Genomic DNA, 16200 nt, shown 5'->3' with positions numbered 1-16200 from the left:
CAGACTCTAAAATAAGAATTTCAGTATAGGCCATTTCCTGGGAGGCTCTCTCAGGGAACGCCAGCAGAAAAGTAGGGATAGAGTGAGGGGAAGGGAAGCAGTCATTAAATTGTGTTATTAAGCAAGTGTGTGTGTGTGAGTGTGCGCGCGTGCGCGCGTGCACAGAAGTACATGTGTTTTGTGCATGTGCATTCGCATCCACAATTGTCTGTCGTTATCTTGGGGTGGGTGCCCTCAGAAATAGACCCTGAGCTAAGGATTCAAGTGCAAATGGTTTTTTTCACCACATGTGGTGTGGCTTCAGCATTGTCCCCTACCGGGATGCCAGCTGAGGCCAACTCGTTTGGTCTAGGGGGGGACGGTGTGATTGGGAGTGGCCGTGTGCAAAGGTCACCTGGGAAAATACTCAACCAGGATAGGCTGATGCTGGTCAGGAATGTTCCCTGTCTCCACTCATATAGGATCTCCGAGATCTCTCTTCTGGAGGGGACAGTGTCAAACGACACACACGTCAGTGTTAAGATTAGAAAATTGGGCTGAACACAGATCAAAAGGGGACCCTGAATTCCTAGCCAGGGAACGTGGATACTTAGTTCTGAAAACTAGCTTGCGAGCCCTTACTGGGAAGCAGGATGCTGGGAAGGGACGGTCCCTTTGGTGTGGAATGTTCCTGCGGCACGGAAAGGAGCAGACACAGATGGCGGGGGTGCACAGACATTAGGGAGCTGCTGAAACCATTAAGTTTGCCGCAGCCCGAGGTCTGAGTGGTCGTGGAGAAGGGGAAGGAAGATGACAGCCGTTTTAAGGAGAAGACTCTGCAGAGCTGGGCCGTGATTGATGTGCGGAGTCAAGCGAGGTTTCAAGCCTGGTGCCCTCGTTAACGGAAGGGAGCGGGGACTTGAGAGGAACGGAATGTTACGTGGAAAGTCAGCATTCAACATTCAGAGCTGTATTTCAGAGAAAGAAATCAAAATCCAGTGCTTAAACTTTTCATGCTTTTTTGTAGACAGGTATTTTTGAGTTCAAATAAGCAGGTAGGAAAGCGGAAGGGGACTCGGCCAAGACTGGGTTTTGTTTAACTTTGCTTTTTTTCTAAATTGGAACCAGACAAAATACATAGTTGCAATCTAGAAATAATGCACATGTCTGCCAACTGAACGATTCTGTCTGCTCTCTTTGTACACCTCAATGAACTAATAATGGGGATAGAAAATAATCAGAAACAGGGAATGGGAAGAAGAAGGAAACACTCAAGCCCTAACTGAGAAAAGAAAGCGTTTGGTTAAAATAGAAGCTTCCGGCCAGCGGGGAGCCTCATGTTTGTACACAGAAGTGCCATGTAATGTGAGATGTCATAACAGGCAGGAAATGGAGATCTATGGGTAAAAGCCCTTTGTAAATCAAAGTGCTATGGGCCACTGGGTCACTGTTCCCACAACCATGGGCGTTAGCTCTGTTATATCCGGTCCCCACCATTTGGCTGAGGCCAGTGGAGACTGTGAGTAGGGATAGTTTGGCCCAGCATTGAAGCAAACTACCTTTCTTGCCCTTCACAAAAACACTTTCAGCCTTTTAGAGAAGAGCACGAGGGTAAGGTCTTTAGGGAGATAGAAGCATTAACCAACCTCTAATCTTCCTTTTGGCTGGAGACCTATTACAGTCACCCAAAGAGAGGGAGGTCTTGTTTTGCCAAGATAATCAGCTTTGGGGTGATTCTCTGGCATGTTATCCAGTTTCCTATTATCTGCAGTAACTCAAGGTCAGTAGAAGCTGACTGTAGAAGGTCATAGTGTATCCCCAAAACAAGTGTGCATTTGGGTGCTTGATTTCAGACCTGGGGCTGAAGTATTTTTCAGTGCTTACTGACTGTGTTTTAACCTCCAAGATGATGATTCTGGCAGGGGAAAGGCTGCTAGTTTGGGACTGAGGCAGGATTGGAGGAGGATTCCAAGATGGTAGACCCATAGTGAGGAGCTGTAGTGTTCTAGAAGAGTCAAAAGGGAGAGAAGGTGGAGGAAGGAGTATAATAGATAGGATGCTTTTAAGGAGACAGCATGATCTCTTAAAGTGGAATTAAGAGGTAGAGAGAAGTTAGGAAGCCTTAAGGCCATTGAATGCAAGTGCCACCAGGTTGTAACTAGAGCCATTTGGGACTGAACCTTACACTTCTGCAAACCATGATCTGGTGAGATTGGGGGAACACCCAACCTGTAGTGGAACCTGTGTCTTTTCTCTCATGATCCAACCTGCCCTGAGACCTGGGCAAGGGAGGCCTCTGTCCTGAGCTGGGCACTTCATTTCACTCTGGCTTCATCAGGCCCCATGGGTGGGGAAGTCCACAGCATCAAGGCTTCTGCCAACCTAGAGCCTACATTTCCCTGTCCTTCTTGCTCCAGATGCACGATGCTCCGGAATCCCTGCCTGCATGCCCCAAGCCTGGTAGCACAGCTGGGACAGGCTGGAAGTTTGGGGGAGGGACTTCAAGATGGACAGGAAGGCTGGGTGTCCACAGAGCTGTCCGAAGAAAAGGGTGACAAGCCATGGGATAAGTTCAGGATTGTCCCCATGTACCCACATTTAGCATCGAACTCTGAAGATTCTGAAAATTTTAAACTGAAGCCCGACCTTCCAAGTCCTGATAAAGGTACATGTCTTGGTAGGAGAATAGAATGCATTTTAGTGAACAGTTTGTGGTTTTGAGTTATAATTTTAAAAAAATTCAGACATAAAGTATGTGAGCCTCTATTTGTCTTCTTGCCCCAGGCCCTGCAACTATTCATGCCCACCTAGCATCCTCTTGGGAGGCATGAGAGCCCAGACAAGGGCAATGGCTCAGTGCCTCCACTATCCACTAATGCCATTCATCCATGGGCTTGTTTGACCCAGCTCTTCTTTTTCTAGAAGTTGTCAGACTTCTGGAAAAACATCATCACGATAGCCCAAAACAGTCTCTCTCAGGTGTGAGTTTGTGCTCACCTTCAAATACTCCTGATGGAAAAGGGGTGATCCAGCAGCTTCCCCACCCCTTGACCTCCGTAATAACCATGCCTGCCATTATAATGGGTCAGACACATGCACAAAAAGACAGGGTTTGGGTAAACCTTAGCAAGGAAAATGCTGTGCTTCAAAGAGAACATTCAGGGGCGCCTGCGTGGCTCAGTGGGTTAAGCCTCTGCCTTTGGCTCAGGTCATGATCTCAGGGTCCTGGGATTGAGCCCCGCATCAGGCTCCCTGCTCAGCGGGGAGCCTGCTTCCCTTCCTCTCTCAATGCCTGCCTCTCTGCCTACTTGTGACCTCTGTCTGTCAAATAAATAAATAAATATATATATATATATATATATATATATATATATATATTTTTTTTTTTTTTTTTTTTTTTTAAAAAGAGAGAGAGAGAACATTCAGAGCCCAGCAGAAACTACTTGGTAGCTTGGTAGTAAAATGAGATTGGATTTGTGAAATGCCCCAGTCGTATGTACTTGTCTCTCTCAGCAAAAGACATGAATGCCATTGGTCAACCAAGAGAGACTAAAACATGCCTAAACTGCCAGGGCACAATTCTAGACACAAAACCACCTCCTTGGTGATGGCGGCAGATATCATTGTGAGCCTTACCATGAGAGCTGGTGTGAGTGTCCATGACTGTTTTGTAGACACATAAAATATTAATTGTTTTGGAGAGCAGCTGTTTCTTTATGCATTATCTTTGATAATTTCTGGATTCTGTCTGTGATGTGGTATTAAAAGATGGCAGTAGAGCATTTACTATGGATAGAGGGTATCGTGGTATTTTGTTGTTTTGGTATTGCATGTTGTGCTTCTGCTGACCATCCCACATGGAATCTGCAGACTCAGAAGGAGGGCATTCTTCAGAGGAGGCTCATGTATTCTCCACCCCACTTAAGAGCAAAGATGGGAATTTTAAGCCTCTAATCCCCATAACACATGGGTGAAGGTACATGCAGAAACACACAGAGAAGTCTATTTGCTCAGCCAGTCATATTTCCTTGGGAGTTTTGCATCTGTTCTGGTGGATTTTTTGTTTGCTTTGTGGTTTCCAATGAAGATGCAGTGGTGTGGACACAAACCTGGACACTCTAGAATTCTGATTTGTACAAAAAATCAGAAAGCCGAGGAATATGATTGGGTAGGGAATTGCAGAGAACAAAGTGGGTCTGTATGTGATAGAAGGGAAAAGCCTCCAGATCACAGACTCTGTAGGAAAAATCCAGCAACAGAAAGAACATGTGGATTGCCTAAACCAACATCCTTGTGTTTCAAAGTAGTATAAAGAAGGATTTTTCCAGCATGTTATGTGGTTTGACAATGTGGTATTTGAGCTTATCTTGTCATTCTTGAAGCTTTGGTTCTTCTTATCCTCTTATGCTCTTGATGGAACCATTCCTTAAAAACCCTTCCTTTCAGCCTCGATGACGTCTTTGTAAAATCTCATGCATTTGCTTATCCAAGAAATATTCTTGACCATATATATTGCCAGGCACTGTGTCAGGTATTAGAGATACTACCCTGAATAAGGCAAATGGAATCCCCAATGTCTGAGTGGCTAAAGGAAGATCTTTTCTTCCCCTCTTCTTCAACCTGTAAAGAAACAGAACCCACTAACCTTAAAATAACAGACTAAACGTATGGCTTCCTTCAGGTTTTCCTGATGGGATTACTTAGCTTTGTTGAGATGATAGCTAGACATACTGCATGTCTTACCAGGAAAAATAATGTGGTTCATTTCAATCTAGAAATCTAGTTTCTTACTTTGCTTTCTTTTATTACCTTGGTATACAAAGAATCAAATAAAAACAACCTCTTCAGAGACCTTGGGGTTTAGAATGAGTGAAGGAGTCACTTGTCCCTGCTCAGTAGAGCTTATATTTAGATTTTCATGAATTTTTCAAGTTTGTTGATGCCCTGTTGGTAGCTTGAAATTGGCCATGATGAGAGGATTTAGCCCCACAAAATAGGCAAATGCTAAAATTGGGGCTTTTATTACCCAGAAACCAGTTGTTAAGGATTTTCCAGCATATCCCCTGATTAGAGGGGCAGGTAGGTATCCTAATTGTGAAGTGGAAAGTTTGGAAAGACATCAATATGTACATGATCCAAATGAAGGAAAAAAAGAAGCAAATCAGTCCATGAAATTCTAGGCAATATGTGACCCAGGGGCTAGTTTAATCTATAGGGATGATGTCCTTTTTGTCTTTTAGAGGTGGTTGTCATGCCATTTTAATCTAGGACTATTTTATTTTATTGTGGCAAGAACATAACATGAGACCTACTTTCTTAAAGAAGACATTTTTATGTAATCCTTTAGACTGTGTGTCTGTTATTTATTTTTTGTTCGCTAATGGCAGAGGCTGTTCGTAAACAAAACAAATTAAAAAAATAAAGAAGATTGAGTTTGGAATTACAGTAGTCTATTGATGGGCAACAGAGTATTCCACGAGTTCTGAGGAGAATTGCTTCTACTTTTCTCTCTGATTATCTGAGAAATACAAAGTATGCAGTACTGTGGCCAATTCCTAATGAAATAGGTGACCTGCACTGAACATCACTGTGATAGATGCAAACCTGACTGATGAGTTACATTTGTGTGGAGTTTTTGAAAAGGAAATAAACCTTGGTCTGAGAGATAATACACTGGCAGGAGAAAACGTTACAAGACTTCAAACTATGCAGGTCATATTTGTTATTTTCTAAAAATATGCAGACTCATAAATGGAATAATTTTGCAAAACATATATTCAAAATTTAACCCAGGAAAATTGGAACTTGATAGAAATAATGAAAACAATTACCACCAGCTTATGGGGCAGAGACATTAAGCAGTAGAGTTTCATGAAGACAAAATTCTGTTCAGTCAATCATATCTTCGATGTAAAGTTTACAAAGAACAGCATTCATCCCTAAAAACTATTTTCCTTAAAATTAAAATTAAATGGATATCCATTTGGAAAAGTAAAGATTCCCAAACCCTGACCTCACACCATATGCAAAAATTTGAGGTGGATCATAGATCTGTGCATAAAAACTAAGATTATAAATCTTTGGAATGAAACAGAATACTTACTAGTTTTAAATTCTTATATCAGGGGCACCTGGGTGGCTCAATGGGTTAAGCCGCTGCCTTCAGCTCAGGTCATGATCTCAGGGTCCTGGGATCGAGTCCCGCATCGGGCTCTCTGCTCAGCAGGGAGCCTGCTTCCCTCTCTCTCTCTCTCTCTGCCTGCCTCTCTGTCTACTTGTGATCTCTCTCTGTCAAGTAAACAAATCTTAAAAAAAAAAATTCTTATATCAGAAAAGAAGAAAGGTACAAAATTAAAAAGAACTGAAGAAAGCTTTAAACAGTTTAACTGCACTGTGTAAGAAACTGACCAGGGCCTTAGAGCCTTAATGGAGTGTGCTTCAGAAGATATTTTCTCCACGAAAATGATCAATATTGGTAAAATCCCAATGGGAATATTTGTGCTTATTAAGCACTGGGTTAAAATTTCCTTGATGACACAAAGACCAGATTAAAATAACAGGTTAAAAACATCTTTACAACAGTCCACAACTCTGTGTCATGATTAGAAAAGCTGAATCTATTCCATTTCATTCAACTCAGGAACTTAAATTTTTAAAAAAGAGAGAGGTAGGGGTGCCTGGATGGCTCAGTCAGTTAAGCATCCGACTCTTGATTTCAGCTCAGGTTATGATCTCAGGGTCATGAGACCTTGCATCTGGTTCTGCCCTGGCCAGGGAGCCGGCTTGAGATTCTCTCTCGCTCTGTCCCACCCCTAAAGATAAACGAATAGGTAGTTAGAGAGATAAAAATAAAAATAAAGGAGAGAGGTAAATACACAGCAAATGAAACAGAATACTTACTAGTTTTAAATTCTTATATCAGAAAAAAAGAAAGGTACAATTAAATTAAATTAAAAAGAACTGAAGAAAGCTTTAAACAGTTTAACTGCACTATGTAAGACGCTGACCAAGGTGTTTGGGGTGTTGATATAAGAAATAGAAATGTGTCTTCTGTTTGTTCTTTTCACCCCCAAATTGAAGCATCTTCCCTTCGATGGTTCAAAGGCTTCCATATCCTGTGTTCATGTGAAATATCCCCACCAAAGGCAACACCAGCAAGATCTGCTCTGGTTTGATGGGAATTTTTCTTTAGTAGTGTATGGTTTACCTTATTCCAAGATGTTTGAATTAAATATGTGATAAGATGATGAAAAACATTTTAAAGTTATACCTGCTTCTGAGAACTCAAGGTTATCCTTCTGAAGCTATTCTGGTCAATGCATATTTGATGGAAGGGAATATAAATCCACCCAAACTGTTAAAAAAAAAAAAAAAAGGAACATTTATTGGCAAGATACAAGAGTCATTGAACCTTGGCACTGCCAGGCCTTGTGGGAACTATAAGGTCAATGGCCTGAGGTGAAGACTCAGTTGCACACATACATTCTCCCTTCCTGGCCCACTATGGATTGGTAGCCCCTTGTATCTGCTCTCTCAGGATATATGCTTCCCATAAATTGAACTGGCATATGGCTCCAAATCCAACATTCAGGTATAAGCATCTACCCTGTGATTCTCAGCTCAGAATCTTGAAAGGAAGATTCTACTTCATCAGAGAACAGCCAATGAAATACTTTAGCCTGGGTCAGTTGTAACATGACTGGTCCTATCAGCTGAGGGGTTGGGGTGGGCAGAATCACTCACTTTGCTTATCAGGCACCACATGGCAGGGCAGCTGCTCTACAAGGGGTGTGGGTGGATCAGACAGGGCATCTGAGTGAGGGGAGCAGACCCATGGGCACCGGAGAATTGGAAGAGCTTATATCCCATCTAAAGAGAACACTGAGTCATCCAGTTGTGGCCAAGATGTGATCAAGATGTGATCAAGATAGTGTGATCAGTGAAGGTGCATATCTACATTTTATGCAGAATGTCCTGATTTTTAAAAAGTGGCCAGTTGTAGCAGCCCCTGCCAAGCCCTTCCTGTATCCCTTGAGTACTTAACATTTCCATGCACACTGACCTGATTTCCAACTGCCAACTTTGCCTGAGGGTTCTCTTTGGCCACTAGAGCCCATTCGACTCACACTAGGGGCATGGTGGAAATGCTGGTGAATTAAGGCTTCCTGGGGGCAGCTTTCAACTAGTGACTGGGTACAGTTGGACGTTTCCTCAGCTCTCTTGTCCCTCAGTTGAGACTACTCTGAGGCATGGTCTATATGGCTTCCAGAGTTCCCCAGAAGGGTTGAAGTCCAGTGGCCCAGTGGCTACGTGCTTGGTCTTGTACTTTGTATTGGCTGCTCTTCCCCATATCACTTCCCCTCCCCAACTTAGTGTTTCTTGAAAGTACCTTCGATGAATTACTTAGACATGAATTGTTGACTCAGGGTCTCTGGAGACCATTAATTCAAACTTTTTTTAAAAATGTATTTCTTGGGAAGCCTGGGTGGCTCAGATGGTTAAGCATCTGCCCTCAGTTCAGGTCATAATCTCCAGGTTTGGGGATTAAGCCCCACGTCAGGCTCTGGCTCCCAGCGCGGCAGGGAGTCTGCTTCTCCCTCTCCCTCTGCCTCTCTCCCTGCTCATGTTCTCTCTCTTTCTGTATCTCTCTGTCTCAAATGAATAAATAATATCTTTTAAAAAATAGAGTAAGTGTATTACTTGATCTGTTATATCTGCAATATAGACCCAATTTAAGAGCTGCTATGTTATAAACCTCCAATTAAAATTAACCACCTGGGGTGCATAGGTGGCTCAGTTGGTTAAGTGTCTGCCTTTGGTGCCGGCCGGGATCAAGTCCCACATCAGGCTCCTGCTCAGTGGAGACCCTGCTTCTTCCTCTCCCTGCTGCTCCCCCCACTTATACTCTCTGTCAAATTAATAAATAAAATCTTTAAAAATAAAATTAAAATAATCACCTACACAAATTTAACCCCCATACACTTTTTACCATCATGGCCTGAGAGCCTTAGAAAACAAAGTTCTAAACTCAGGTGCTCACATGTTGGCAGGTAATACTTGAGGAAGACCTGGGGTGTGTGGCTCCCTGTCCATGGCCTCCTTTGGGTTAAGAGCCAATGTGGCTTATGAGGCTTCCTTATTGTATCCAAGAAGTCACTGTAGAAATGTGCAACGTGTGTAACATTTACCACTTGGAGCTTTTTATGTGAGGATGTTGAAAAGACACATACTTTTGAAATGCTGCAAGAGAGCGGCCCGGGGGAGTAGGCACCCCCTCTCCCTTCTCAGCCTTGTTCCAGCTGGGCAGAGCGTACCAGCCTTGAGGATGGAGCCATGCTCAAGAGAAGAAGTAACTCAAAGGAGGAATAGGGATGTCTTCAGGGATCCAGAAGAGGGGAAAGCAGGAAGCTGATTCTTGAATGGTCCAAGGGATAAAATGAGGGCATTTATCAGGTGGGAGGTGAGAGAGGCAGTTTCCCATCCAAGAAAAGCAGAATTTCTTGCCAGTTGAGCTGCCCATCTGTTGCCCAAGGTGGCATGGATTGCCATTGGTGGAAGTGTCCACACCTTCGCCACGTGGGCACTAGCAAGGCTAATGCAGCATGGATATGGTGACAGTCTCTACGAGGCACCCGTTTTCCAAGGATGGAAGGGGTAGACATCCAGTGGAATAATTAGCCCCATTGTTGGGCCAGTCTTAGAAATGCACCTTTCTTTAAAAAAAAATATATTTTATGATCTTTCATTAATTTGGGGAAAATTAAGGTGTTGAACATTGTTCCCAATTCTATTTAAAAACACAGTTATGAGGGGCACCTGGGTGGCTCATTTGGTGAAGCGTCCAACTCTTGGTTTTGGCTCAGGTCTTGATCTCAGGGTCCTGAGACTGAGTTCCGCACTCAGAGGGGAGTCTGCTGGAGATTCTCTCTGTCCCTCTCCCTCTGCCCTACCCCATCCCACACTTGTGCGCATGCTCGCTCGCGCTCTCTCTCTCTCTCTCTCTCTCTCTCACTCTCAAATAAATGAATAAATCTTTTTAAAAAATGAAATAAAGAATAATAATAGTTATTAGTAAGCGAACTGGGAGTATGGTTTTTGCTTCTGATTTCTTCCCACAAATTAGTTTCTCTTTGCAATAAAAACAATTCATAATCCTGAAACTTTTTTTAAAAAAAATTTGACTACAACTGAGGGAAAATCAGCTCTGGACAGTGATATAAAATGCTTAAAGAAAAACATTTTTTTTAAAAAGTCACATAATTTGGGGAAAAAAATTATGTAATTTGAATTGTCAACCCAGAGCCTAGACTATAGTTTTTCTGCCCAGCCTGTAAAATCCCTGGTAATACAGAGATAATTATGGAAATATTCAGAGCCCTTCCCTGGATGCCAACACAGAGCCATGCCACTGGGCTTTTACCTCTTTTACGATGAAAAGCATTCAAAAAGACAGACCTGCCGTCCTCAGAGGCACTTAAGGAACCGGGGAAAAAAGGTGATGTGCATTTCTTGGGATTGGCCTTGATCTGACAGATTCCCAGGGGTGAGTCACTCTCTCCTTCTTAGGTCAGTTCGGCTATAAAATAATTATAATGAGAGCTTGTTTACTAAGAGCTGAAGTCCACTTTGCTGCGTCTCATTCAGCTGCGAGGAAGGAGAAGAAGAGAGGTAGTGATTAGGGAAGACTTCTGTACCCAACTGTCCCAGCAGCTTGGCGTTGAGAACCCATGCCCTAAATAGGCAAAGTTTCTTATAAGTTGGACTTGTGAGTAGCAAATGCCAGTTTAAGTGTCCCTCTGCTTCTCCTGTGGGTCTGCACTTGTGATTTGAGGCAAATAAGTAGGAAGGGTAGTTTGATTAAATTAATGGAGCGGGGGAGGTGGAGGGCAGTGGGGGAAGAAGGCTACACCACGGACCCTCCTGTCTTGCCAAGATCTGGCCTGTGGCCAAGGAGAGCAAAAGCGGCAAGAGTGCCAGTGACTATACCCAGCCCCGCTGATCAGTGAACTGGAAGCTAGGCACTCGGTGTCCCTTTCCCTGTACCCAGCCTGCAGCCAGGGTCCAGGCAGTGGTGCCTCCATGCCTGTCCTCATCGGCTCCCAGTGGAAGGTGCTGGACAGCCAGCCCCGAGCCCTGCCAGACCACTCAGTGCGTCCTCCACTCTGAAAATTCAGGACCGACCTTCACCTCAGCAGTGGTTCTTGGGGCCACATGAAAAGCCACAGCTAGGTTTACTTTCAAGTGGCAAAGGCTGGTGTTTCTGGGAGAGAGGAATATTCACTTCCTGCCTTTGTCCTTTAGCTGACTGGAGCAACCCGCTTCGTTTACATTCCTTCAGTGGTGTTATTGGAAAGACTTGGCAGCTCCAAAATGTTTGCAGTGTCCCATTAGGGCTTCCCCCCAACCCCCACTATTATTTATTTTTTATTTTTTTGCTAGCTTTTAGCTAGCATCTGGAAAGATTCACTGGATGGACGTGATGGGCTCGTTTTTCAAGTATCCAGTTTACCCTTCAGGGAATCCAGGAAAGGAGCAAGCTCCCAATATACAAATCTGGAGAAATTTAACAACCTCTCCAACTACTGCACCTTTTTTGTCTAGCCTGTTACTGGGATAGTTTTAGGACCGAACCCTGGTGTAACCCCTCAGGGTAAGGGAGGGTCGGGAACCATGAATGGAAAGAAGCTATACTTTTAAGTTAGATTACATTTCTGTCCATATTGAGTTAAGGTATTAGAGGTTATGGTTTGGGAAGGAAACTATTGCTACAACAGGAAGGACCTTAAGCCAGAACTTCTTTGGGGCCCTTAAGAACTGAATTTTTTTTTTTTTTTCAATGAGGATAATCAATGATGTGCAGTTCACTTGGATTTTATTCAATGGGAAGAACCCACTATTGCGCTTGGCCACCTGCTCTTGTAACCTGCTGTCATCTCCCTCCTGGAGCAGCCTTTTGAAGAAGAGGGGAGGCGACCTGCATTTTCTTGGAGAAATGTGATAGGTCTGTCTGCCCCACATGCACGGAATCCAAACTGGCCATTTTACAGATAACCGCTGGAATTTGAAGTGCGTGGATATGATTTTCAGGCATCTAATTAAACTGCTAAACTTCTGGAATCCAAACCGCTCCATTGCTATAGGCAAAATTCGCTGCCTGTCATGGCTCATCAGAAGGGGTTTGTCTGTGGAAATCTTCTGAACGGAACAAAGAGACTTAGGTCTGGATGAGGAATGAAGTCTTGGCTCTCGCCTGCCAGCTCCTTAACTGCTGTACGATGTCAAATCCCTCGCTGAGAAAACGTCTGAAAGGAAAAGAATTTTAGGCTTGGTGTCAAGAAATGTTCTTTTTTTAATGTGTGTTTCTTCTGCATCGAAACAGTTAATCATTTACTCCCTGGGATTACGGTGTGGCTCCCATTCCCCTCTTGGTTCTGAACACAGCACTGTGTTTTCATTCTGGAGTTGCTCCAGTCTGTGGATTTTGCTAATAAGTGATGAACTTCAAAGGCCTTGGAGCTGGGGCTCCATTCAGCTGCTGAGTCTGAGAACCTGAAGCTTTGGAGTCAGCAGAATTGCAAAGGAAAGCTCACCAGTCTTCTCAGGAGGTTTTGGAGCCTTGGCCTTCATCCCAGCGGGATTGCAAGTGGAAAGAAACACAGGGAAGGCATCTCCAAACCTTTAAAGTGACCGAGACGTGGAGAAAGGGCTAAAATAGGTGAAGGTTCTGGAAAGAGTGATGGGTGTGCACTGCATTACTGTCTTCCTAGATGGGATTCCGCAGACCAATGGAGCCCACTGTGAATGTGAACACTGAGGCTAATCTTGGGGCCAAAATGAGCCCCTTTCCCAAGAGCATTACTTGCTAATATGCATGTAGTTCTCTGCTAAGTAATTAAGCTTTTCCACTTGTTAGGAAAGTCCCTTTGGAGCTGCTGGCTCTCTGTTCCCTTGCTAATAATGAAACAGCTTTAGCAAACTAGCAGCAGTGACCTTGGCTTCTGTGTCTCCCCATCCCACCCCCACAGTTGAACCCCTTTTAATATGCCTTAATGTGGTGTGACATGTTTTCATTTTATTGTCCTTACACCGACCGTGTTGGTCATGGTCAGGACGAACTTTATCTTGGGCCAGGTTATGGTGAGCAGGAGAACAGTTTCATATTTGCTATTGGTTCCGCCTCCTTGGGTAAGGAAGGTTTGGGGATATGCCCCAAGGTCTTTGATGCCTGCTGACTGGGATGAGGCCAGCTACTTGGGTGTACATGTATTTTACTTAGAAGTAGACATTGTAGGCTTTGTAGCTGACAAGGAGGCTTATTGGGTTTTGATGCTCAAGGGAGGGAAATTCCAAGCTGAAATGGCCACAGTTATGATTCAGAATCATATCATGCCTTTAAATTTTTCTCTACATTCCAAAGTGCCCCGACCCCCTCCCCTTGGGTTATCGTGGAGCTGTTTCCGGGCTGTTTCTTATACAAACTAATCTCTGTAAACAGGGACAGGGGATTTCATCCCCATCTTTGATTTCTAAGGAGAAAATAAAGGGATTTATTCCCAGTGCCCTTGTGTTGACCTTGCCTGGGGGAGAGGGCTCGCAGAGCTGATGATGACCTCATCCCATTCCAGCAGGATTTCCTGGGACATGCAGGGCCTCATTCTTCTGCTGTCCGTCTGTGTTCAGCCACATTAAGTCCATAAGCTTCAGAGCAGATTACGGTGACATCTAATATCGGTCCCTTTAGGACTCGAGTGTGAGGTCAAGCAAACACACAAAGCAATCATTATACTTTCCGTGGTGCCAGAGACCTTCTGCGTCAGCTGGAGGAGCGGGAGGTGGGGCAGTGAGGTGGGGCACAGACTAGGAACTGTGCTGTTTGGGGCAGGAAATCAGCCTGAAAGGGGATGGAAGGGCTTTGGTGGGAAATAAATGGCACTGTGTTGTTGACGGAAAAAGATCTTGGCAGGACCGTTGTTGTGAGTGTTCTGTGGCTTAGAGAGGAATTTCCTACAGGCTGGACTAACCATTAAAAATGTCTCTACCTTCAGGAGTCCCGGGCGTGCAGTAGAATGTCTCTGGGGGAGATGTCAGCTTGGACTATGGGTGCCCGCGGTCTGGACAAGCGAGGAAGTTTCTTTAAGGTAAAAGGAAGCCTTGATTGGGATTGCTAATGGGCAGGCTCTCTCACTTTGCCCAGGCTGTGTGGGGAGCTGCGGAGGGAAGGCTGCTCTGAGCCAGCCCTGGTAGGGGTGAGGGTGGTGGGGCAGCTTGCCTGAACCCAGCTGCAAGCTGTTACCCGGTTTACAGTAGGTTGGAGTTTGGGTGACTTAGGGCTTCCAAGTCAGGGCCAGGACCCAGGAGCTGCGAGATGCCACCCTGTGTAAAACAGTTGAGGCAATCTTTGTTTATCCACTGCTCAGCTGTTCCTTTTGCAGCTAGATGGTTTTATGATTGAAGCTGGAATTTGCATTCCAGCAAATCGATGCTGTAGGCAAGTGTGTTTCACACTTTGCTTGATTGTATGAGTCCCTTAAGTCCTCATTAAAAAGCAGCAACAACAAACAGATTCCAAGGTCTCACCCTAGACTGGTTGAATGTTATTTGCTGGTGTATTTTATCAAATTATCTAGAGGCCCTTTGTGATCAGGCAAGAGAGAACCAAACAAAGCAGCATGATTAAAACTGTACCACTTTCCTATTTGGATATGGATATTAATGGGTTAAAATTACCTTGCTAGCTTAATGAGTGAGACATTCTAAATGGGTTTTTAATAGGCTGTGTGTGTATGTTGTCAATTAAGACTTGGCAGTCATTTCAAATTCGCTCTTGGGGATTCATTTCCTCTTTATAGCTTTTACTTTGTATCCTTTCACTCACCCTCAGAATAACGCCCACTCACTGTAGAAAACTTGGAAAACACAGATTCGTGTAAACGGGTAGAAAAATGGAGGTAAAATGTGCATTTGAAATCTGTCACAGGCAGGTGTTCAAACACCAGATCTTTTTCCTCAAAGGAGGAATGATATAGGGGTTTCTTAATTATGAGGAAAACTGACAATGTTTACTAATTATCCCATCCTGATGGGTTGTAAGTATGTATTAACTTGCATGCATATGCTTCCCACTTGCAAAAGGCTTAACCTGATTTATTGTATCATTTTTGGACTCCAAAAAAATCCACCAGAAGAGCCTGTTGATGCAGCAAAGCTAAATTCATTAAGCTGAGGACAGTAAGGACAGACATCACCCGGACACAGTTCCACTGGTGTGCAAGTGGGACAGCAGGAGGCATCTTTAATAGGGTTCATAGGTCTGGGTGTATGCCCTTGGAGCTGCATTTTTCAAGGCAGAGCTATGCTCGGGTTTCAGCAGAGTATGTGACATCATAGTTCAGGATTGGGGGATTCAGCAAGACGATGGTCTTGAATAAAATCTTGGCAAGTTAACTATTGTTTGATAAGCAGGCTTTTCCCAGGTGAATAAACTGTTTGCCAGGACCAATTGTTTTGTAGGAATTTCCTGCAACAAACAGCAAAGTGATTTATTGGTTTAAAGCCTGAACATCCTGGGCAAGAATATCCTGGAAGAAATAGCTGTGTTGACACAGATGGTCTCCATTCTCCGTCCTCCTAGTTCTGTGATGTGGACTTAGCTGTCTCCATTCTTGATCCATTTCCCCAAGTTGGAATCAAACCTGTACAGCGTCCACCCACATGAGCCAGAAGAGGAGCTCTCCACGTCCCCTGTAGACCGGGCACTAAACCCACCAGACTCCTGACTCGTCTCCAGTCCCTTGATCCTGTCTTATGCAGAGAAGCTTATTTCATCCTGGTAGAAGGAATGAGCCCACCCCACTCCTTAACCCAAGGCTCTGCCTAGATCATCCTAACTACTGGCTAGTCTGTAACTATCACCTTGATACTCAGGAAGGGCAGTGGGCTTGAATCTAACGTAGCAGTTGGATTTTATAGCCAAAGCAAAAGGAGAAAATCAAGTATGGTCAAAATTGCCTTTGAAAATTCCTGAGAGAGGGTCCATATTGGACTCACTCAGTACTACCTGTTAAGTCCATGGTAGTCAGTGTGGCTGTCCTACGGTCCTGGGAAAGATTTTTTTTTTTTTTTTTTTTTTTTTTTTCAGTTGGACAGCAGGTAAAGTAGTTAACTTGCATTTCTGGGTGTGTCTTTGAAAGAATCATTCAGGCAAGCGGTGAAAGGCCTGCC

The 16200-nt window shown here is 44.0% G+C and overlaps 1 protein-coding gene across 10 annotated transcripts in view; it reads left to right on the top strand.

Annotated features, from left to right (window-relative positions):
* Positions 1-16200, top strand: part of RIN2 (Ras and Rab interactor 2) — a 243456-nt gene that overhangs the window by 117939 nt on the left and 109317 nt on the right. For 7 of the 10 annotated variants that reach the window (XM_047744491.1, XM_047744490.1, XM_047744492.1 and 4 more), the window contains one exon: positions 14025-14117. In XM_047744491.1, coding sequence (XP_047600447.1) covers positions 14025-14117 — 93 coding nt within the window. Of the gene's footprint in view, positions 1-10634; positions 10745-13786; positions 13825-14024; positions 14118-16200 lie in introns of those variants that run through there. The other 3 variants (XM_047744493.1, XM_047744494.1, XM_047744495.1) reach the window with 3 other exon arrangements.

The sequence above is a fragment of the Lutra lutra genome, chromosome 9, assembly GCF_902655055.1.
Source record: "Lutra lutra chromosome 9, mLutLut1.2, whole genome shotgun sequence".
NCBI lineage: Eukaryota > Metazoa > Chordata > Mammalia > Carnivora > Mustelidae > Lutra > Lutra lutra.
The sequence above is the reverse complement of the archived record's forward strand: the minus strand, read 5'-3'. Positions and strand labels throughout refer to the sequence as shown.